The sequence below is a fragment of the Mesoplodon mirus genome, assembly GCF_964341445.2.
Source record: "Mesoplodon mirus genome assembly, chromosome: 5".
Lineage (NCBI taxonomy): Eukaryota > Metazoa > Chordata > Mammalia > Artiodactyla > Ziphiidae > Mesoplodon > Mesoplodon mirus.
This window is the reverse complement of record NC_138980.1, coordinates 30844779-30869629: the sequence shown is the minus strand read 5'-3', so window position 1 is coordinate 30869629 and position 24851 is coordinate 30844779. Positions and strand designations below refer to the sequence as shown.

At 48.3% G+C, this 24851-nt stretch overlaps 1 protein-coding gene across 9 annotated transcripts in view; it reads right to left on the bottom strand.

The window, feature by feature from the left end:
• Positions 1–24518, bottom strand: part of FAM193B (family with sequence similarity 193 member B) — a 32232-nt gene extending 7714 nt beyond the window's left edge. Inside the window, exons 1-6 of one of the 9 annotated variants that reach the window (XM_082621800.1) lie at positions 23535–24518; positions 9571–9813; positions 8525–8756; positions 6931–7318; positions 4123–4321; positions 2973–3212 (exon numbers count right to left, since the gene is read on the bottom strand). In XM_082621800.1, the coding sequence (XP_082477926.1) occupies positions 2973–3212; positions 4123–4321; positions 6931–7318; positions 8525–8756; positions 9571–9813; positions 23535–23744 (1512 nt within the window). In that variant the 5' untranslated portion in view covers positions 23745–24518. Of the gene's footprint in view, positions 1–2972; positions 3213–3581; positions 3828–4122; positions 4325–6930; positions 7319–8524; positions 8757–9570; positions 9814–22453; positions 22841–23534 lie in introns of those variants that run through there. The other 8 variants (XM_082621799.1, XM_082621801.1, XM_082621802.1 and 5 more) reach the window with 8 other exon arrangements.
• Between the last annotated feature and the right edge of the window lie 333 nt (positions 24519–24851).

Sequence of the window (24851 nt, the reverse complement as noted above, 5' to 3'; positions counted from 1 at the left end):
CCCTTTCCCCACCCCCACTTGGCTGAAGTTGGAGAAGCCAAAGAAAACAGTGTTTGAAAAGGAGAACAAACGAAGTGTGAGATGTTGCCTAGTGGAAAAGAAGATGGAACAGGAGAGAATGATTTGGCAACAAAGAACTCATTGGTGGCTCTGTGGAACAGTGGAGGTGGAAGACAATTTGCAGTGAGCTGACAATTGCAGAGTAAATGCAGGTGACGTTTTTTCTGTGATGAGGAAAGAGACTGGGGTGGTGTGAGGTTGTATGCTCAAAGGACAGTCTGCTTTCAAAAAAGAGAGCACTGGGCACAGTGAACTGCTCACAGGAAACAGCCCAGCGAGGCTGGAGCCACACAGCAGGAAGCTGGTGTTAGACTGAGGAGGCAGGAAGGACTGCACAGGCCTTAGGTAGGAAAAGGGCTAACTCTTCCCTCATGACAAGAAGGAAGTCTGCAGGTGGGGTGGTGAGACATTGAAAGAGTTCCTGTCCACTTGGTTTTTAATCCTTGTTGAAACAGTAAGTAAGGTTATCTGCCAAAAAATAAGGTGGGGGTGGGGAGAGCCTGGCAGTTGGAGCAGAATGGAGGTCTGACAAAGGGACTGGGGAGAATGGAAGTGACGAGGAGCCAGAAGACTAGAGAGCAGCAAAGTGGGGGCTCAGGCACTCGGGAGACCACTCGGCCTGGGTACCACAGATAGATTCAATCCAGTGCCTTCCTCAAGGTGTAGAAGGGGAGAGGCACGCTGGGGTCGAACCCAGGACTGTGGTTTTCCTGAGCGGGTGTAAAGGAAGGGCAACGGGGCAAGGAACTAAGAGGACTGGTAGGAGAGTGAATGAATGATGGTCAAGGTAAGGGAAGGAGGACAGGTGACAGTCTTCAGTGGATGAAGAGGAGTGGTGGTGGGAGGCTGCAGATGACACAGCCAGGGGTTGGTTTCAAAGGAGCAAGGGTTAGGACATGAGAGAGAGAGAAAGAGTCATGGTCCAGAAATTGTATGAGGGAGCAGAAAAATACCCAGCTTTACCTGTCTCCCCAGGTGGGTAGTGGGTGGATGGTTCTTGGTGGAAGCTGTGTTTTTGATGGACTGTAGTTAAGTCTGGGAGGTGGAGGAGGGGTACTGGGGAGGAGGTTGATGTATAAACAGATAATGGCCATGATCGCTAGTTACAGGATATCAGAACTACCCGCTTCTGTGTTGTATCTTGGCCTCTAGACTGGGCAGGGCAGACAGTAGCTGTGCAGAAAGTTTCTGAACGAGTAGAGAATGATAAAAAGCAGACTAGAGAGACGTGCGAGGTGCAGCCGTAGCACAGCGGAAGATATTACCTGAGGAAGACTGCAAAGAAGGAAACATGTGAATTGGGCTTGGGAGGAGGTTTTCAGAAGGAAAACGAGGGGGCAGACATGAAGGAGAAAGGATATCCAGGCATAGCGATTTATGAAAAGCACACCAGGCCTGGGAACTGTGAAGCGTACTTGCTGGGACCTAACTAGGAACCACTGCCTTGGGAGGCCAGGAAAGGCCAAAGAGACCACTGCTGCCCACTGCACACTTCTGGCCAGGCAATGCTGGCTAGGAGAAAGAAAATGCTGACCATTTTCTGAAGGCAATGGTGGGACCACTACTTCAGGCTGCAGGGAAGGGGTCCTGGTTTGTCCTTTGGTTTGGAAAAAGATGGAGAATCATTGCTGCTTTCCAGAGCACCAGGGCTGTTTGACCACCCAGGACCTGGAGCTAGCTAGTCGTCAAACCCATTCTCTTCGGCTGAGCTCCTGAGTGTGGCACTGTGCAGACAAAGCTGAGGGCAGGCAGGCCAAGAGGTAATGAGGTGGCAGGGGATGAGCCATCCAACTCTGGTGCTTGCCTGGCAGCAGGGTTGCCCAGGAACAGCTCCCCTGGCTCTATCCTCAGCCTTCTGGGAGGAGCTCACTCAGCCCTCAGGCTGGGTCATTCCCATGGCTTCAATTACATCCCCATGCCAGCAACTCCCAGCCCCACACCTCCATCTCCACTTGGACGTCTCATGTGAATCTCCGAGTCACCGTGTCCCAACTGAATTCCCAGTCTTCTGCCAATTCCACCCTTGCTCATTACAGGTACGCCATCCTGACAGTCACCCTAGCAAACACCTGGGAGATAATCCCTAACTCCGTCACCTCCTTGTCCTGCAATCAGATCACCTGCCTCCTCTGAAAAACCCATCTCTCTTGCTCCAGGCCCATTATCAATCATCTCTCCCCTGGTTCTTGGTTCTCCAGCCTGGAGTATCACCCCTCCAGTCATCTTGGGATGCAGATCTGGCGAGTGCATTCTGTGATTAAAGCCCTCCAGCGACCACCCCACCCCCCGCAGTTGTAGGATCAAGTCAAAGCTCTTCAGCAGGGCCCCAGAGGCCCTTCCCTCACCTCCACTATCTCTCCTGATTCTCTTGGGTTTGAGCTCTGGCTTCACAAAGGTGCTGTGGATGTGCTATTCCTGCTGCCAGGAGGGCCCTCCTGATGAATCTGTACTCACTCCCTACAACTCAGCTCGCAAGGCAGCCTCGTGGTACAGCCATTTCCAGCACGCCCAGGCAGGACGGGGGGCTTCCCTCATCCCAGCACTTGTCACACACTAACGTGCTTGTCCAGTTTTGTGTCAGTCTCTCCACTGGACTGAGTTTCTCCAGGGTGAGAACTTAACTGCATCATATTTTAGCTCCCAGTATTTGCAGAAGTGTTTGCTGAATGAATACCTGACTGAAGCAAGTCCTGGGCTTTGAGGAATCCAGCAAGCGGCTTCTGACGCTATGACTTGTTTTTCCTCCAATCACTGGCCCCCAGGCTCCCTCACCCTGATGCCTCCCAAACTTATTCAGACCTTCCCGAAGCAGAGAGCCGCCAGCACCATTCATGCCCCAAAAGTCCTGGGGGTTGGGGCGAGGGATTCCTCGGGGAGAAGAGGTGGTAGAGCTGGGCTCCCGCCACACCCACCTTCTTTTTCAGTTTGTGCCGGGCCCGCTTGGCTGCCCTGGCGCTGTTGGGGACTTTGGGCTCCGTGCTGTTGATGAATTCCAGCAGCTCATCCACATCTCGGTGGTCCACGGCGGGCTCCCCAGGGATCCCGCCCAGGGCGCCCCCCTTCATGGGCAGCTCCTCTTTCCGCCTGGTCAGCCTTGAGCGGAGCTTCTCTCGGATCTCGGTATAATTCCGACTCGTCGGGGCAGCGGGTGGCTGGGGGAGGGGGAGGTGCTGACGTTACACCCTGGGCCTGGGAAGCCCGTAGCACTCCCACCCGCTGGCACCAAACGTGGTGAGAAGCGAGACAACTGTTCTTTCTACCACAGCCACTAAGGCCAAATGGCTTCACCCTCAGCCAGGCCCGGAGCCAAGGCAGTGGTGGGTGGAGGGAGTGAGAGGTACGCAGCAGTGCTGGGAGCACAGTGACTTGGGAGCCAGGAAAGCAGGTTTGAGCCCAGGCTTTGTCACTCAGAAGCTGTATGACCTTGGGCAGGTTCACCGAGCCTTTGTGAGCATCAATTTTGTCATCTCTAAAATGAGGATAACAACCGCTAGCTCAAAGGTGACCAGCAATGTAATTACTTTCATTTCTTCTGTCCTCAACTGCTCTCCTTAGCCAGCAGCCCTTTCCTCTTCACCTTATGAGACTTCCGAACTGCCTTCTCCCCGTCCAGAGACAGCATGTACTCTGCTCTGAGCCTCCTTCCTGGCACCATCTGTGTTCACTACCTGTCCCTCGGCTGGCTCTCACACTGGGGACTGAGAGCCTTTGTTTCCACTCTGCCTTCATCATGCACAAGCCTTCACTTCTCTGTGATTACACACGTATACATACTCATCAGAATCATAGCTTTCCTCTGCCACTTCCTTTCTTTTTGCCTAAGGAAAAAAAGTGAATCTTAAGAGAAACCGTGAGAAGAGCAAAGGCAGCAAAATGTTGAGAAATCTCTACCTCACCAATGTGCTGTGAGGATCAAGCGAGTGGACACTGGTGTGAGGACTCACAGGGTCCAAGCGCAATTATTAGCCCCATGAGCAAGGGGGCCTTGGGGAGAGCAGGGTGCTCCTCTGGCTCCCCTCGGCTGGCCACAAGCCCGCTCTGGCCTGGGCAGGGTTCACTCACCGCATTGTGGCCGAAGAACTCACAGTAGCAGCAGTCACAGAACTTCCCATCTCTCTGGTGGGTGGAGGATGAGGTGCAGGAGCTACGCTCTGAGCTGCTGTCCTCTTCCTCGCCCAGCCCCTCGTCTGCCTCGCAGGGCTGGGGCAGCTGGCAGGTCAGGCCACTATGGGTAAACTTGTGCCCCTTGCACCCAGGGTCCCTGCTGATGGGGGAGAAAGACAGGCCCAAAGGTGAGGAAGGGCAGGGCAGGAGCAGGCTACAAGGAGCCCAGGAAGCATCCCCATCATCACCTTCATCTGCCTCATCCCACAAAAGCCAAGGCAGTCAGACCAAATCAGAACCTCACAAAAACAGGGCAAACACTCTCGCTGTCCCTCAAGGCCCAGCTCAGTGGAGCTATTCTGGTAAGGTTCCCTGTGCCTCCTGCCCACGCCTACCATGTGAGCCTCCTGGACTCCGAGGACACCAGGTATACCTCTATCCTACTATCACGCTTTATAGCGATGGTCTGTTTACCCATCTTTCTTTCAGACCAGAGTGTGTATTCCTCAAGAATAGGGACTATGCCACTTCTATTTTTGGGTCCCAGTGTATAGCATAACAACCTTGTACACAGTAGGTGCTCAGTAAGTATGTGTCTGAACAGATTAGTAGACTGATGGCTCCCTGGAACATCCAAAGGAGGTCAATGTCCTTTTTTCCCTGTTTTGTTTGTTTTTGGCCATGCCACGTGGCTTGTGGGATCTTAGTTCCCTGACCAGGGACTGAACCTGGGACCCTGGCAGTGGAAGTGCCGAGTCCTAACCACTGGACCACCAGGGAATTCCCTCTAAGGTCCTTATGATTGAGTCTGAATCACTGGACAGAGCTGCCTTAGCCATGGGGCCTTGAAGTTAAGAAAGCAAATGTGCCTTGTGGGCCACAGACTCTTAAGAGCTACTATTTGCGCCAGATACTGTATACAGCGTATTATTTCTAACAATCCCCCAAATCCTGCAAAACAGGTGCTGCCATCCCCACACTGCAGTGGAGGAGGCCGAGGCTCAGGGCGCTTCACGGCTCTTTGCCCACGGATCAGCTAGGACTCGGTCTGTGTACACAGCTCACGCTCTCTCATCGCACTGCTCTGCCTCTGGATTTCTGGAAGCATCCTGTGATAGAGACTGTTTTTCCAGGGTAAGGAAGAGACAGGTCTGCAAGGTCCCAGAACTGGAGCCAGAAGAGTCAGAACCCTGGGTTGGCCATGAGCAGTAGGAGTGCCCCAGGGCTAGGGCCAAGGGAGGCAGGAGGAAGGGTGGGGCAAGGAGCAGGGATGGGTCAACACTCCTACTCAGCCTTGAAGCAGTTACAGAAGACAGACCAACCATCACCCTTCTGCTTCCCATTAAGAATATGGGAGTAAAATCTTTGAGGGGGCGGGGAATGAAACAGGAGGGAAAGGGGCAGGGCACAGCCTTTGAAAGAATGACATAGCCCAAGGACATGACATAAACTGATTAGAATCAAATGGGTCCAAGATGGCACACAAGTCAACTTCCACTAGACCTTGAGCCTCAGTATATGCTTACTGTAACAAATCAGCAAGCTAAATGACACACCCATAGGCACCGTAACAGTTCCAAGATGGACCAAAAGGATCAAAAAGTGGGCTGTGGCCCAATTCCTGGAAATCCCCGCCCCTTCCCAAAAGAGCTGGAACACTCCTCCCACTCATTAGCCTATGAAATTACTCACCCCTATAAAAACTGACAACTCCCATACCCTGGTGCCTTTCTCACTTTCTGAGATGGGAGGTGAGGGAGGTTCCACGGGGAAGGAATCATTATCAAGGTGCTTAGAGGACTTTCCTGGTGGTCCTGTGCTTAAGACCCCATGCTTGCTTCCACTACAGGGGGCATGGGTTCAATCCCTAGTCAGGGAGCTAAGATCCCGCATGCCGCCAGGCGTGGCCAAAAATCACACACGTGTGATTTACAGTATAAAAAGATAAATCTATCTTCTCCAAAAGATTGTATCTTTCATATATATATTAATATAAACTTTCTCAGTGCTTAGAGTTACTTCTAGGAATCTATCTTAAGGACAGAACTCCTGACTCAAACAGATTTGTGTGCAAGGATGCTTATTACAGCCTCGTCTATAACAGTTAAAAACTAGAAATGCCTAAATATCCAGGAATAGGGGAATGATAAACTATGCTAGAGCTGTACAATAAGACATTTTGCGGCCACTGAAAAGTTTTCTGAAGAATTTTAACTGGGGAAGTGATCATGGTATAATGTTAAAAAATAAACACACAAAAATATATAGAATGTGGACCTCGTTTTGTTATTTATATATATTATTTATATATAGAAACATCATGGGACTTCCCTAGTGGTCCAGTAGCTAAGACTCCGCACTCCCAATGCAGGGGGCCTGGGTTCGAATCCTGGTCAGGAAATTAGATCCCACATGCCACAACTAAGAGTTCACATGCCGCAACTAAAGACTCTGCATGACACAACTAAAGATCTTGCATGCTGCAACTAAGACTCAGCGAAGCCAAATAAATAAATATTAAAAAAAAAAGAACATCAAGAAAAAATGTACTGCAGTGTTAAAGTTTAGGTTGCCAGGAATTTTATACATTTCTAAATTTTTCCAAGTTTTTAAATAATAAACACATATTTCTTTTATAATTGAACTATGGAAAAAACATAAACAGTCTACCCTTTAATTTCTATCCCAAAGGTACCCTTTGCAAAGTTTCCCAAAACTCTTACGTTCAAGCTGTCAGGGAGTTTGCTCTTTGCACCACTCACTTACCTGTGAGTGCTAGTGAGCTGCTGAGAGCTGGGTGGTGGGAGGAGGGGCCCGCTGCAGTGCCCGCTGCAATGCCCACTACAGGGGTGGCTGCAACCCGAGAATGGTGGAGGAATCTTCAGGAGCGGCATGCTAGTGGAGGGAAGGTGGGGGCTCTGACATGGCCCTGGGGTGTGGGGGGCAGCAGCCACGGCAACAGGGCATTCTGAAACCTGGGCAGGGAAAGGTGCCGCCGGGGTGGTGGGCAGCAGGTGCGAGTGGGGTGGTGAGCCAAAGGATCCGGGGTGAGATGGGATCAGCAGCGCTGGCTGGGGGTGGTGGCCGGTGGGGCTGTTAGGTGGAGCAGTGAGGTCTGAGTGCCGGTGGTGCTCCGAGATGGGGAAAACCTCACCTGTGGGCGGACGGGGGAGAGAGTTGTCAGTGGGAGCCCAGATCTTGGGAAGGAAGCCCAACGACTCATTGCTGCAGCATCCTGCTTACTGCGACCAGAGGGAACATGCCTGGGCACAGCCTTTCAGCATGGTGGACTTGTGAGCTTTCGGAAAAGCCCAGCAGTACCTTGGGCTGGAGAGATTTCTCTTCAGGCAGCAGCTGGACAGGCTGAAGTCCAGGCCTGAGAGAGAAGGCACCAGGAATGCCAGCCCCACGCAAGGCCACAACACCTCTGCTGGCATAAACAGGGGATACATGTTCTGTCTCTCAGCGCCTCTTTAGGACCTGCCTGTCAACAGGCATTCCTCAGGGCCAGGGCAGGATCTACAGAAGCCAGTGGAGCAGCAGGTTGAGGCTCTGCCTCTGGGCCACGTGGACTGAGGCAGCCAGGGTATGCCAGACTCCCGGGTGGCCCCCGATTTCAGAGGACAAGTGGGAAGAGGCTTTGATGACTCTCTCTGGCTTATGCACCAAAATAACTGGAATTACGCATTACTCAACTCACAATTCTGGGGGCAGCACCCCTTTGAAGAATTCAGGTCCTCCATTTAGAAGCAGACAGTAATTCATATTTACACAGTACATCAAAAACCCAAGATTTTTTCTTTGGGTCACTAAGCGTTATCTCAGGGTCTCGAAAAGGCTTACACAGCTGCAAAACTGGCTAATAATCAAGGCAGCTCACACTGCCAATCTCTTGTGGATGGAACTGCAGTGCTTTTATAAAAGCACCCATCCCCTAGGTGGAGAAAAGGAGGCACCCAGGCCCTCTGTGCTGCTGCAGGAGTCAGGTGATCTGATTCCTAACTCCCTAAAGGCCCTTCCAGACTTCACTTTCTGTTCAGCCAGTGCTTACCAGGTCCCCTCTTGGATCCAATGGGAACAGCTATCGGAGCCAGTCCTGGGGAAAGGATTCCCACCAAGACAGTCAAGGGCTAGATTCCCTGCTTGGCTTCCACCAGAACAGCTCCACTTTTACTTATTGGGTTGGCCAAAAGAGCTTGTTCAGGTTTTTCCATAAGATGTTATGGAAAAACCCAAACGAACTTTTTGGCCAGCTCAATGTTTTAATAACCGATCTTCTGATTTGTTTGAACAAGCGGTTAGGAAAACAGAGCTCTCTCCACTTATGGGGCCTGGCTGTCTTCCGAGCTTGGAGACTCACCAGGGATGGAAGGAGGACTCCCGAGTGAGCTGCCTGGCATGGCCCCACTGGAGTGCGGGGAGTTCCAGAGGCCCGACAGCTTATGTGCTGACAGGAACGAGCTGGGATCCCAGTCCCCTGAGTTCCCATGGCAGGAGGAGGACGAGGATGAGGACGATGAAGAGGAGGACGAAGAGGAATGAGAGTCACCCCCACAAGACTGCGATTTGCAGGATGTGTGTGACAAGGAGATCTGGGGAAGGGGGAAGAAAAAGGCTCATGGTAAACGAGGAAACATCCGAGGTAACCCTCTGCTGCGTCAGCTTCCCCAGGGATACCTCCTCCTCCAGGCCCCCATGCCATGGCCAAAGCACAGTTCCCACAACTAAAGGTGCAAGGGCAAATGTGGGCCAGGCCTTTGCCAAGAGGGGCTGTGGTGCTCCCAGTGAAGTATGTGGATATGATGAGAGAGATTCTGGTAATAGCAGAGACTGCCTGTCAACTGTGGGCCTTTGGGGAGTCCTGATTGCTGGCAAGGAGAGGAACAGTCTTTAACTTAGGAGTCCTGAAGCTGAACTGATTCTGGGTAAAAGAGAGGGGCTGGGGGGAATAAGAAACGAGGAGTCCGACCTCTGTGATTCAGGAGATGGCACTTAGCTCCTAGGCATGTTGGAAGCCTTCTAATGGAGGCACATTGCAGACCCTCAAACTGACCTTTGCCCTCCATATCATATTGGTTGGCTTTTGAGCTGCCAGAGAGCTGAAGGCAGCACAGTCACAGGGAAGGGTCAGGATCTCAATCTACCAGTACATCTGAGCCGGTCCTCACACTGTGCACTGTCCTCGGGGGCTGGTGGGCTGCCTGAAACCTCTCTTTTCTTCCCCCAAATGTGAACCCAAGCTGCTAATGCTGTGTGGATGCAGCCCAGCAGCCTCTTGGCACCTGGGCATAGGTGCTGCCTGAGGAGAGCCACCTGAGAGGACAAGGCAGCAACGGCTCAGCAGCCTGACTTCTTTGGGCAGGCAGTGCTCCTGCATTCAGGGACCCCTTCTCAGCGGTTACCTACCGCCACTGCATGTTCTCGACCTGTCTGCCTTTCATCTTCCTCCATGCTCTTTCGGCAACTCTGGCAGACCCATAGAGGCATCTCGCCTAGGAGATTCTTGACGAGCTTTGGCATGAAGTCAGGGGGCAGCTTCTCACCCTGCAACACCAGTCCATTTTGGGAAGGGCCTTCTTCCCAGCCTTTGCGTTCCCGGTGACACAGCAGGCAGCAAGTCTGCACAGACTGGCTGGAGGTGGGGGGAACCTGTCCAACAGACAGAAATAGGGTTTCCCAGAAGGGGAAGGGCTCTGCTTAGAAATAATATTAACAATACTAATGATGTCACTTATTACATGCCAGGCACTGGGTTAGGCACTTTATTTACCTAATTTTAGTCCTTGTAACAGCTCTGCAAACTAGGTGTTTTCATTCTTCTCTTTTTTTTTTTAAAGAAGAAACCGATTTCAAGAAGTTAAATAAGTTGCCCAAGGTTATAGAGTTAGTGAGTGGTTGAACTAGGATTTGAACCCTAGTGAGGCTGACTCCAAAGCTCATGCTCAAATGCCCTAATGCCCCAATGTCCCCAAATCTTGAAGGTTAATGAGAAGATGGCCCTTCCTTCTCTGGCATGTCTGGGAGACGCCACAATCCTTGGGTGTCTGTGAAGTCTACAGACCAATCCCCACCTGAAAGAAAAAATGTTTCAGTTAACGCAGTTTGGGGGAACATGCAGGTTTCCTGAAGAGCTGCACAATTCCATTAGGATCACAGCAGCATTTTGGAGGAGCCAGTCAAAGAGTTATCAACTCAGTTGAAAACTGAGTTGGAGGGTAAGGCAAACCCTGGTGCTTCTGAGAGACATGAGGTATGGTGAAAAAACCCTGGGCTTTGGGGGTCAGACTGACACACATTCTAATCCTTCCCTGACCACAAATTAGCTGGGTGACCTTGAGCAAGTTATTGAACTTCCTGAGCTCTGATTTCCTACCTACCTTGCAGAGTTGTTGTGAGGGTTGGTGCCTAGATAGGGAAAGTGCCTAGCCCTGTGCGTGCCGATAGCATGGTCCCAGTACACAGTAATTATTATTTGGATTTTGTTTTTCCCGTCTAGGACAAACTTCACCTAGAAATATAAGTCTATAGGTTTTCTGTCACATTGAGGGGTACTGACTGGGAGACTGATTGTGTCTAATGACTCCAATTAATGGCTTTCCTATATCCTGCAACTTTGTACTATAGTCCCTTCTCACTCTGACAGTCATGTCACTTTCTTCAGCCAACGGGATGTTAGCAAACATGCTGCCAGCATAAGCTTGAAAAGTGTGTATGCATTTCTACTTGCCTCCTTGCATGGCTGGGCTTGCTCACTCTCGCACCCCTGTCATGCCATGTTAGCATGACCAGGCTAGCTGCTAGAGGGATGTGAGAGACATGTGGGGAAAACTGAGTCTTCCCAGCTGATTGGCCAGCAGGTCAGATACACGAGTGAGCACAGCTGAGATCAGCCAAGTAGGCCCCAATCAGCAGAAACACCCAGTCAACCCAGAGACTTATGACAAATAATAAATAGTATTGTTTTAAGCCACTAAGTTTTGGGGCGGTTTGTTACACACAGTAGTTAACTGATATACCTTCCAAACTTATCCACCACTAGGTAATAGGTATTTGCAAAGGCCTAAGCAAAGGAATTAATAAGAGTATCATTTTCATCCTACCAATAAAATAAATGGCATCATCTTTTTCGAATAAAATCACCTTCTCACAATAAGTTGGCATCAGGGTATCCTTAAATCTGTAATGTTACAATTACACTGACCTGGGTCCCTGGTTTCTAGAAAAAGAAAGGAATCAAACAGTAGTACCAGGAGCATACTGAAACATTTACGGAAGTACAAGGACCTTGGAAAAGAGTACCAGAGAGAGAGAGAAAGAAAGGAATCTTACATATGGAACTCATATGAGATGTTGCCTAAACAGTCTGTGCCAAGGGGACATTTCAGTGAGCAAGTCAGCTGCTTAATGGCAGATGCAAAAGAATATAGGCTTCCAGAACCCACTGGTGATGAGTATCTCATGGAAAGGGTGGAAGGCTGATGGAGAAGTACGATGTTCAGATAAGTTATGGCAAGGAAAGCCTTTCTGAGATGTGTACCCAGGTAACTTTCCATAGCTACAAAATGCCACAGTAACTCCAGAAGGAGGAGGTGAGGTCAATGCCCAAGTCCCTTTCCCTGTGAGAAATAGAAAAGTGACCATATTTTTAAGGCAAACACCAGGACGTGTAATTTTACTACAATGGAGTTTCATTTCATTTCAGTGTTAGGTTCTATAGTTATTACATAAGATGAAAATCTTGTATGAGTAAAATTATTCTCGAAATTTTTTATATGGCCTGTAAAGTACAGTATATATGGTTTTGTAGGTACAACCAAGAATTCAAATGTATAATGTAAATGACAATGTGTAATAAGTGATTTTTTCTGTTTTCTTTTAAAAGTGAAAACAGAATTCTTATAAATTAAATATGTAATCAATGTGACTGTACTTAGTGCCAAAGTACTTGTGGGAGGTGCTGGGGTGTAGTAGAAACAACACTCGCTTTGGCATTAATCCTGGGCCTCCATCACTTACCAGCTGTATAATGCTGGGCAAGTTCTACTTATTCTACGTCTCTCCATCTATAAAATGGGATTAAGTCCTGACTTGCAGAGTTGGCTGTGAGCATTGTGATAAAGCACCTAGCGCCAGGCATATATGTTGCTCAACATATGGCACTAATTATGAACATGATGGGGGCAATGGGAAACAGTATTTAAAATCAGGATTACGGTTGAAAATATAGAATATACAATCACTGTATTTTAAGAGAATGCAAGAGTCTCTCACGTGCAATGAACTGAAGGTGATTTTTAGGCATCTTAATCTGTCCTCACTCCATGAAGTCATTCCTTAAGTTCCCCAAATACTCCCTGTACTCTCCTACGTCATGCCTTTGCTAAAGGGGATCCTCTGCCTAAAACCCCCTTCCTCCCCACATTTACCAATAAGTAGAAGGGCAAGGCTTAAATAAGGCCCAGCTTAGATTCAATCTCACCCAAGCTTTCCTAGAGATTCCCTCTTATAATTCACCTCTCCTTCCCATATCCCCACAGCACATTGTGCCTTTGTTACAACATCTGTGCCTTCCACTTAACTTATTTATCTGCCCCTTCTACTAGATTGTGCTCTTAGAAGGCAAGTACCAGATCTGATTCTTGTCTGGATCCCTCACAGTACAGCACAAGGCACAGACTCAGCTGGGCACATAGTGGCTAAATCAGATTTGTTAAGTGTCCCCATGGCAATACAGCTGGCAGGCAGTTTGGTGAGACATTGCTTGAAATTACTGTTTCCTACAGAAAAAGGCCATCTCCCCACTCTGGACCTCCACCCAAATGGTTCCAATCTCAAGTGTGGAAGAGTGGAAGCTTGCATTCCTTGGGGATTACAATGAGATTCCACATTCATGGAAATAACATGACTTTCCCTAGAGCCAAAATGGTACACATGATAAATAAGAATAGCCATCAATGGAAGTGAATTTACAGGGCAGGCTGTCTTTCTAGTTAAAGGAAGAAACACAGGGCCTGGAAAGCTAATTAAGTACAATCTGAAGCAGGGATATACCACCTACATTGCATAAGGTTGCCCAGAGGATTAAGTGACATTAGAGATGCAAAGCACTTAGCTCAAGGGATCCATACAGAAGGTATTCAATCTATTATCTAGGCCCCTTGGCTGGTCTGTTCTTAGTAAGTCTACACGGGAAACTAGCTTATCCACTGTCTTGAGTTTGGTATACTAGATTCTTTCTTTCTAGGCCCAGGTAGTTCTGGGGGCCACCCTCAAAGCTGTCTTAACTCTAATCTTTGGTGCCTGCCCCTGGGTAAAACTCCCAGTGGAGCCTGGGGACTTTTCCCTCTGACATTTTCATCTCTACTTTAATTGCCAGAGGGTTGTGAGAATTCCAATCCCTGGAGATATTATATACAGTTAATACTACCAGATTTTTCAAATTTTTGCTTTGGCAGAGAAAAGCTCTTGGTTCACAGTTCCCTTTGACTGAAGTCTCCTGCCATTTTCCAAATTCCTGGCAATCATGACTTCTTATCCTCTGTAGTCAATTCAGGCTTTCAACTAGCTGTTCTCAAGCTGTACTTTTTAGCACCTGGCACAGTATTCCCACATGAATAACATAATCAATAAATGTTTATCGAATGAATGAAAATTCCAACCATGTTTCTTCATCACAAAGGCTGATGGAACTGATTCTTAAATCCAGCAACCCTGGGCAACAGCGAATTATTACTTCTTACCTCAGTTTAAATTCAGAGCCTCTCCAGATTCCGGTCTAGCCTTAGGTAAAACATGGAGGAGAGAAAGGAAAGGTTCTAGTGGTTCTCTAGATTTGGGATCTGCTCAAAAAAGCGCCAAGATAATTCTGCTTCATTCTCTGAGCAAACCCCAAATCTCTGGACAGTGTGGGGTTACTCACACAGGGGATCAGTGTTGTAGCACGCACATCCCCAGAGCAGTCAATGAACCCGGGGAACCCTAGACTGTGGCCACTCTCAGCCCAGGAGGCTGGCATGTGCAGCCATTAAAACCAGTACCTGCTCCCTCACCTGACCAGGCCCAAGACTTTTCTTTGTCTGAGAAGCATTATGCTAAGACATTCTAGTTTTTCCTGTGAAAAAAGATAAAATCAAAGAAAGGGGAAGCCAATTTTTTCATGGAACACCATTTTTACTTCAAAGAAAGACTGACTGACAAACGATGGTTATTCAAACTTGGGTTATTGGCAGACATTTTCTCAAAAAATGACCAAAACGAGCCTGTCACTTCAAGGAAAACAACTCTGTATTTATGGTCAATGATAAAATTCAAGTTTTAGGAGAAAATTAGAATTTTGGAAAAGTTGTATCCACAACAATGAGCTTGACAGCATCCCAATACTTAAAGACTTTATGATGCAATTGATGGTGATATTAACAAATGTTATCTTTTGATATTATAAAATGAAACAGGAAAACATTTGGAAGATCTACATAACTCAGTGAACCTACTTTCCAAATGATCAAAGCATAATGTTACAGAATCATGCACTGGTATAAAGTCCACTCAAAGTGTTAGGTGAACCAACAGATTTTTTTTTTTTTTTGAACCAACAGATTTTAATGTAAATGAGTATAAAGACTTTACTGATATGGTCTCAGATTCCATATTGCAAAGAAGAATACCAACAATCGTCTGGAGAGGCTATCAAAATACTTTTCTCTTTCCAACTATGTATCTGTGTGAGGTCGGATTTTTTTTTAAAACATACTTCAATCAAAATAATGTATTACAACAGACTGAATACAGAAGCATATATGAGAATCTAACTTCCTTCTATTAAGGCAGACATAAATTTGCAAAAGTGAAAACAAGACAATTTTTCTCACTAATTTTTTTGGAAAATTGTTATTTTTAATTTAAAAGTTGTTATTTATGTTAATATGATAGGTTTAATATTGTTATTCTGCAATGAATTAGTAACTAAATATTTTTAAACTTTCTCAGCTTTAATACTTAATCTGGTAAATATCAATAGTTTAACCAACAAAAGCTCTTTTGGGTCTTCAAAATTTTTTAGGAATATAAAAGGGTTCCAAGACCAAACCCTTTGAGAACTGCTGATGTAAAGCATCTAACAGTGCCTGTCACCCAGTGGGTGCACTATAAGCAATAGTGATTATTAACAACCATATAGCAGTTCATGGCATATCTGGATAGCTCTTTGAGGGCATGAGTAAATTTTGCACTTCAGACTTTCTGGCCACAACTTGGGAATTATGTGTCACTAGGCCAGATGGATGTCAAGGACTGCTCTTGAAGCTGGATCTAATTTCCAGAACCAAACCTGCTCTCATTCCTTTCATGGATTCTTTTTACTCCCAAGAGTTTGTGTATGTTTGGGAGGATTCCCCCAAGACACATGCTGTATCTAACCAGCAGCCCTGCAACAGTTTCCAAATTCTATTCTGAAGTGGCCCAGTAGAGCATTCTACTCTCAAGTCACCCAACTCCAAAAGCCTCCTTGTCACTGAGGCAGGCAGAGGACAACAGTTAAAATTCCCTTCCAAAAGCAGAGAAAATGATTAATCCCCAGCCTAGAAAAACTTATCAGCCCAGTCATTACCACTCACTCTTCCGTTCACCCATTCATTCCCTCATTCAACAAACATTCTCAGGGCCCCTACCTGGTGCCAACCATTGTGCTAGGTGCTGGGAACCAGAGTTCCTGCCTTAAGAACACATGCGTAAACCAGGCAGGTTCATGCACGGGGTTGTCAATGCTCCCAAACTCCCAGGATGCCTCGTATTCATTTTGGAGAATCAGGCAGGAACACATATTAAAATAACATACAATTATAATTAATAAACAAAATAATACATAAGTTAAAAACTGATTAGGACATTGGGCTTCTCTACTTAATATAAGCTTATTACGTGCCTTCTTACATACCTATCCAGTTTGAGGATCTCTTTCCTTTACCTCCTCTTTCCTACCTTGGTCTCTCTTTGATCTCTAGGCTCCTTTCTGGTGGAGCCCGCTACCAGGGCACCCTTTGGCCCCTGGCATTTATAACTTGGCCCCAGCTGACCTCTCCATACTCCACTTCCACGCTTAACACCTGAGAGCCATAGGTTCTATTCATACTGTTCCTCAGATACACCTTGCCCATTCAAACCCCAGCACCTCAGCTTTACTCCTCAGGAAATTCCTACTTATCCCCTAAAATCTTGATCAAAGGTCACTGAAGCTTTTGCTGGACCAGGCTGAGTAGAATTATTTCAGTATAGCACCTATCACATTGTGCCATAGACATATCCTCTGCCTACTGCAAATCCTGGTAGAATGGGAGCTCTTTGGGGGCAGGGAGTAGACTGCGGCCATTGAAGTGTGTCCAGGAATTAGGCTTGGCTTGGGCCCAGCACATAGTAGGCATTCAGTGAATAAATGAACGAATCCTTAAAGCTCATCTGGCTCATGTCTCAGCTGCTCTACACAAAGGACAGAAACTAAAACACAGCCAAACCAGCCCCTTTCCCGACACACCATGTTGAAAAGGCATGGCTGTGTCACTCCAGGCCACTAACGGGAGGGCATCAGTGCTAAGAATCTCAGACCATTCTACTGCTGGCCATCAGAGGTGTAGTTAATTCTTAGGGAGCTGATACAACCTCAGTGCCCTGGAGCTTTCACCCGAACTCCCACTCAGGCTGTTGGCTCAGGTACTTCCAGGAGGTAGGACAATAGTTTCACAACACAAAGCCACTTTGTGGAGAATTCTCTTCAGTTGTACAAGCTGAGTCAAGGATAGGGCAGTGAGTCTTTCTGACCCCAGGGGCCCTCCACCCGCCAAGGCTAGTTCATCTGTCAAACCTGCCTCCTGGGTGTAATCAGTCACAGGAAGGCCTAAGCTGCTTCTTATTTACCTGGAACCTTGGGCAAACATTACCGACTACTCTGTAATGGCAACACAGAGTTCTCTTGGGTGGAAGAGTATGAACTTTGGAGACAGACTGTTGTGAGTTCAAATCCCAGTTCTGCCATTTTCAGTATGATCTTGGATTATTACTGAATTTCTTTGAGCCTCAATTTCCTCATTTATGAAATGAGAATAAAACCATACTTCACAGAGTGGTGAGGACAGAAGGAAATAAATTATATAAAGTACCTGGCCTGGGCCTGGCACACAGTAGGTGCTCAATACCCGTTAGTTTCTTTCCTCTTCTGTCCTGGAAGAAATGACAGGGAAACTTACTAAGTGAGACTTGCCCAATCCAAAGTTATTACTTGAAGCACAGGACAGAAGACTAGACAGGTGACCTTCAAGGTCTCTTTGACCCCCGCCCACCCACCCAGCCCACATTCTCTGGCTGCCAACTTCCTAATAAGAACCTTCAATATTTCCGGGCCCTTCTTTCTGCCTTAGTTTCCCTATATCTATTCACTTCAGGATGGAGGGGGAAACCACAAAGGGATCTGGATAGCTAAGAGCCTTGGGGAGGAAATAATGGACAGGTGGCCTATAGGACTGCACCATGTTCATCCACCTAGAGTCTGAAGGATGAGGGTGGGAACATGGGCAGAGAACTGAAGGGTGCAAACACTGGGCCTTTCCCGGGACACAAGCATGCCTCTCCTCAGCCCTTCTCTGCTCTGCGTATTCTGCCACGAAGAACCATTAACCAACCACTCCTTTCCACAGTATCCACTCCCCCTCTCCACTACGTGAGCACTCACGTCTGCACTCACACGGTTCCCACTGCCTCTTCCTTTCTAGGCTCAATTGGGGTGTTACATTCTCCTAAGTCCACAGGCAAAATAAACTGTGCTTTGCTCTGGGATGCCCTAACACTTTTTTACATGTCTCTTGTAGAGAGCTTATCACGTGTATCCTGATTAAAATCTGTCTTCACAGAAGACAGCTTTTCAAGGGCAGGGCTTGTGTCTCATGAATCAGTGCATCCCAATCATTCAGTAGAGGTGGCAGCACGTGTTTCGATACACGAAGAAAGATTAGCAGTTGGAGAATATGGGCAACAACTGGAGAACTGGGAAAAGTTTGTTTTTTTAAAAAACTAAGGCTGTTTCTTCTCCTGCTTATGGAAAAGCTCTCTCTTCCCCCAGGAGGCCCCATTCTTTAACGAATAGCCTAGGCCTCCACAAAGATCCCCATGGCACCCTCAGTTCAGCAATTCTCAGACCCAGCCACACATCAGAATCACCTGGGGCAATTTAATAACAACAGATCCTGGGCTCCAGACCTAAAGACTCTAGGTCTCGGATAGGGTCCAGCAAAGCACAGGGCATCTGATTATTAGTTAGGCTGGGGTGAGGGAGAGGGAGAGGTAGAATCAAGCAATCACAGCTGCCTCTCCCACTGAGAATTACTTCCATGCTATCAGAGAGAATTTAATGAAGCACATCACATTCACTTTCCTACTTAAAACCTTTCATTGATTCCTCATTGCCTACAGGATAAAGCCCAAACCTCTTGGTTTTTAAGAACCTGCTAAACTCTCCAGCCAGACCTCTCACCACTCTCCATAAGCTGGGCAGTTCTGGCCTCTGGGTCTTTGTCTATGCTGTTTGCTTTGGTTAGACATTTTCTCTCACCTTCTCTGGAGGACCTTTTACTTGACCTTGAAGCCTCAGCTCTGAGAAGCTTTTTCTAGGCTATCACGTCTGTGCATCCTCAGAACAAAGCATCTATAATAATCACAGCTACCACTTGTGCTCAGTGCTTGACATGCAGTACTTGCTGAACCCTAGTGTGAGCCCAGTATCACTGTCATTTTATACATGAAAAAAAAAATCAAAAGGCTGAAATACTTCTAAAGGCGTGTACTAGGATCTAGGATTTGACTCAACTCAGAGGAAGAGATGCTCTTCTAGCCTAACTGCACTTATTATATGTATGTTCTTTAGACCATGAGCCCCTGTGGGCAGGGACCATGTCTGATTCACTTCCTCATTCCCAGCTAGCCCAGGGCCTGGCACAGATCAGGTGTCCATTAGTGTTGGTAGAATAAATGAATGCCAGGTCAGGCGAGAGGAAGGCTGGACATGGTGTGTGTGCAATGTGCCTGAATGAATGACTGCCAGCCTGGCCTAGCAGTGCGGGCAGATAAGAACAAAGTGCTAGAAACCTAACATCTCTTTTATTACAATTTAGTTTAACAGCCATTCACTGAACACATAAGGACCATGCGTAATAAATACACCAGAAATGAATTAAAACATAGCCCATGCTCTCAAAAATTCTAGGTTTAGTAAGTAAAGGTGTTAGGACCTTAATAGTACATCTGATATCATTTATTAAGCTTACAGCTCTGGGACATTTTAAGGAAATTTAAAATTTTAATTACTTTTTTTTTTTTTTTTTTTTGCACTGTACCGCATGGCATGTGGGATCTTAGTTCCCTGACCAGGAATTGAACCCATGCTCCCTGCATAGGAAGCTTGGAATCTTAACCACTGGACCAACCAGGGAAGTCCGGAAATTTAAAATTTTAAAATCTTAGTAGGTAAGTCTTCATCTTCAAAAGACTTTTGGCATTTCTACATAGTGAATCTCTACTGGCTTACAAAGAACCAGAGGTGACAAGGATCTCTCCTCAGTACCATTTCTTCCTATCTGCAATGAAAATGGCTGGGTGGGCAGTGATTTTAAGGGGGAAGTCTCAGGGTATAGGGATTATCTCATTGATCTGTGTGCCCTGAATAAAGGCCTTGGCACAGAGATCGTTAATACTTGCTGAGTGGATTAAACATAATGAGATGATTTTAATAAAGATACTGGCTGATCACCTGCTCCAGTCCCATGAGGGAGCAGGTTTAACTCTGAGCAGTGGGGGAGCCAGGTCTCTAGAGTTCCTTTAAACTAGGCTGGGCAAAGTCCCAGGTGATGCTGTAGAGATGAGAAATGGGAAGGGCAGGATGAGCTCAACCCCCAACAAATGCCAGTTTACAGTCTAGCAAGTCTCCTGGGGGTTTACTGAGTGTGCACCTGGACTACAAGCTGAGTGGTCCAAGAGAACTAGAGACAGCCAGCAGAGCTGGCAGGTGAGAACACTCAGGCTTTGGATGGCCGAATGGCTCGCTGCCACACGCCACGTCCAATTCTAGCTCCGGCGTGAGGAGCACTAGGTGCTCTGTGGGTTGCTCCACATTCTCTGGTGAAGCTCTGGAAGAGGCTTAAAGAAGGGAAGAAACATGCCCACAGCAACAAAACTAGGAGAATGAGCAGGAAGCTCACCCCAAGTCTGTAACGTTAAATACTATGTCTCACTGCCTCCTCCAACCGCTTTGTAAGTTGGGTTTGTTTTTTTTTCTTTGCTAAGAAGGCTGTAACTGTTTTAGTCTTCTTGGGAAATAAATGAGGATTTGGGTTTTTAGTGAATGTATCAATGTAGTTTGGTGGCCTGATCAATTAGAAGTAAGGACTTTTGGGATTCCAATTAAACTCAAAGTCCTGCATTTAAATGTGTACAGGTTATGAAAATGAGCAAAGGAAATTGGATGCAACCAGTGGCCTATGAGCCTTAACTCAGAGGAAGTAATGATCTTCTAGCCTTACCGCAAACTACTATAAACTTGTTCTCTAGACCAAATGAGCCCCTTGTGAGGAGGGACCACGGCTGATTCACTTCTGCATTTCCAGCTGGCCCAGGGCCTGGCACAGATTAGGTGTCCTTCATATGATAAAGAGGGCAGACACTTCTCAGAGACTGCAGATTACTGCCTCCTGGAAATGTGGGCCCAGGAGCACCAGATTTTGTTTTAAGAGGTGGCACAAATACAGTTTTGTGGGAAACCTTTGATTTTTAAAAATACTGGCTCAAATCAAAACAAAAACAGAAACAAAACTACACGTGACTTGAGGCATTTAAACCTGTATGTGGACTGAAAGTGATCTCATTTGCCATCTTTGGTATCGGTTTGGCATATGACACTGAATTTCACCTTACTTACCCACTCTATGTATTTAAGATAGGGTTCTAAGTGGTGGTGGGAGCCAGAGATCCTCACCAAAGGTATGCCTGTGGGTACAGCAATGACTGATCCCAATTCTTTCAGCAGGTGCTTTTCAACAAGGCACAAAGGCCTGCTTCTGGCACCCAGAACCCCCTTCCCCAACAAAAATGGGGCACAATCAGAGGAGAGTTTGTCAGTTTGTTTCACCTATTGTGGCTAGAGTAAAAAAATGCCTTGTTAAATACCCCCACAGTACACAGAGTGTCCTGTTTTTGGTGGTAGTGGGGGCACCTATAGTAGGAGTTATTTGGGCAAATGTTTAGCTTCTGTGAGTTTCTGTTTCTTCATCTGAAAAACGGGGTTAATAGTATTTATATCCTTCAGTTCATTCATTAAAATGTGTTAACCACCAGGCATAGGGGTACGATGGTGACTGACTTGGTTCCTGCACTCTCAGAGTTTACATAGCAAAAGCTGACCAATAATTACACCAATAGCTAACTCATCACATTTGTGCTAAAGGCTGAGGAGAACACAGGGGTGGTGGGAAGGTATGTAAAGTGCTTAGCATGAATAAATGAAAGAATTGGCAGGTCAAGCAGTGGAGTAGGTAGGAACCTACATGTTAAAGTATATAAAAACTAAATGGTTAGGCCATCAACCAAACTTTCTGGCCATGAATACTATAGGCTGGTTAAGTGGCAGGGGACCCTGAATGGGAAAGAGAGAAGACAACAGCTCCCTGGTTCTCTCCTCCCCCACTATCCCCTTCTGGAAAACAGCACTCCCAGGGGGCCCAGAGAAGGGAAAGAGAAGGCTAGAGGGGAAAGCAGCTTCAGGGTGGGACGTCAGACCAGGCAAGGGTGGGGTCCAACCTGAGGAGTCAAATCCTTTGGAACCAGTCTCAGCCCAGGGTAAGGGTGGGGATGAAGGTGGGGCTTCTGACACTCACTAAGTGGTGACATCTTCATTAATTAAAAATCTGATTGTGATCTGAGACACAAAGGAGACCAGTATCAAAACTGGGTTACAATAAGTACAGGTTCTCAACGGATTCATTCTCTCTCATTCACCTAGTTATTCCTACTCTGTGTCAGCAAGGCCCAGGGCTAGGTGTGGAGGACCAGGGATAGATGGCACGATCTGTGCCCAGGTGGAGTTCAAAGTTCAGTGTGGGGGGGGCACAGACACATCAACAGACTATCTCATTGTAGAATGGGGAGTGCTACCAGAGGGGAGCACAGGGGGCTGTGGGACAGAGGGGGCACCTCACGCAACTGGGGAGGTCAGGGAAGGCTTTCTGGGAATGGTACCCCAAACAGCATCCCCACTCACATGCACAATTCCAGAGATTCTACTAGAAGGCTGTCAAGAGCCATGCCTTCTGGCTGCACCAGCCTCCCAGAGTCCCCTGCTGCCCGATGCAGTGTCTGCAGAGCCAAACGCATCTTCTGCCACGCCTCATCCTCATCCGGCGCTGCATCCGACCCTCCAAGACTCCTGCAGGAGCCTGCCTTCCTTGGCAGGCTCATCCAAAAAACCAACTCAAAACTCTTTTGTCAGAGCAAGCTTAGGGCGAGCCACCCAGCCCCAGGTGCCATAACCCTCCCAGGGCAACTGTGGCTCATGCCACCCCAGCTTCTCAGTGAACACCGACAGGGTACCTCCTATTATCTCCTTTGCTCAAATGAAAGTGACCTTCTCCCAGGTGGCAAACTGGAAGCTTTGGAGAGTCCTTCTACTGCTCACTCTCAGCAGGATTCGCCAAACCCAGGGATTTGAGGGTCTGGGTGGGCCGCCTTGTAGGTCGGGGGTATACAGGGGAGAAACAGCAGGCTTTGCTGGGTTTCCACCTCGGTGCAGGAGCCACACCAAATAGTCTTCTGGGCAGCCTGACTGTCTGCTGCAACTGCTCCGCTGGGCAAGGAGAGGAGGGAGGCCTCGGGAGACATATGCTGGGGGCACAGCTGCTGAGGGGGCAGCGAGGGGAAGGGGTGGAGCCGCTCCCGGGGGAAGAGGGAAGAGGCTGCAGCCTTCCAGGCCCCAGCCCCGCGAGGTGGCCTGTGGGTGGGTGGGGAAGCAGGTGGGCCCAGGGGAGGTAAAGGGCACAGACCTAAGCTGTGGCCTCAAGACTGGTGCGCGGTCCCAGTGTGGGTGTGCGACCAGAACGTTCCCCGGAGGCGGCGGGAGAGGGCAGGAAGCCTGGTCTCAGGAGAACCGGACGTGCCATGCCTCGGCTTTGGACCAAAGGATCCAGACTCCACTCCCGCCTTGGGGGAGAAAGCCTCAGCCCTGGCCCAGGGGGTAAGGCTCTGGCCCCAGCCGGGGGAGGATGGTCCATCCCCAAACCCGTCCCGGCCCCGCTCCGGGGAGGTGAAAGAGCCCGAGCAGCCAGACTCGCCTCGCTCGCTCCTACCTGGGGACCGGGAGCCAGATTGGGGTCGTCCTCCTCCCTGGGGCCGTCGCGGTAGGGCTCCGCCGGCGCCTCCGGGGGCCCTGCACCCGCTCCTGCTTCCAGGCTCGGCGGCGGCGGGGGCTCCGGCGCCTGGGGCTTCTGCGGCCCTGCGGCCCGCGCCCGCTCGCGCCGGCCCGCGCCGCCACTCGGCCTGCTCCGCCTCCGAGTCATGCTGCTGCTCGCGCCGCTCCCTCGCTTCACTCGCGCCGCCGCCGCCGCCGCCGCCGCCGCCGCCGCTCCCCTCACAGGACAACAGCCAATATGGCGGCGCCCGGCTCCCCCTCCGTCGCTGCCAGCAGGTCAGAGGGCACGCGGAGTCCGCGCCGCCGCACTAGCCCCCGAGGCTGCCTGCGCCATTTTGAGTAAGGTCACCACCCGGAGTTCCGCAGAAGAGTGAACCAACCTGGTGAGGAAACGCCCTCCCCATCCCAGGATCCAAGGGATGAGACCTGCGCGAGGGGAGGGTGTGCGCTGTAGTAATCGTGCTGCACGGACCTGGGCGCTTAATAACTGTTAAATGGATGAGTGAATTCGTAATTTCTATAGTGCTACGCTACTTTCACAGCCATGACCTGACTCCTCGTACCTACACTAAGTGGCAGGTAAAGTAGTTCCCATTTTGCAGCGGAGAAAACCGAGGCTGCAAAAGGCGAAATGGTTGCTCAACATCAGCTAGCCAGAGCTCATGGGCTCGTGGACAGCCTGAGCTGAAAGGGACAAAGGGATTGTCTAGATTCGTATTTGCAGTGTATGGTCCACGGGGAGTCCAGCGTTTGGTGCTTGGGACAGCGAGACTCACCTTCTCAGTCTGGTGGGAAGAGTGGACACTTAAATACACAATTACAAGTGTGATAAAGATGAGATGACTGGGGCATGTACTAGGTCAGTGTTTCCAAAAAAGTGGTATGTGCGCGAGAGGATTTTGAGTGGTATGCAAAGGAACATTAAAAAAAGTAATGATTATGTATTTAATTGTTAAAATTGGGATATTTTCCCTCCCTTTCTTTTTTGAATATATGACATGCGTATAGTACAAATTTTTAAAAATAGCTTTGAGTGCAACTTGTCTCATGCCAGGGCCAGTGGTGTCCTGAAACCATATGGTGGTTATATGCAGAGTTGCTGTTGATCCATCAACAAGGGCAGAATTCTGACATTGGCCCAACCCAAGGGAGCAAGGACTATTTTGAGAGGAAGGGCTAAATGGAAGGCCCTGGAGCTCTCTCTAACTGCCAAATGAAAAAATAATACTTCATTTCATTACAGGGATTAGTGCCA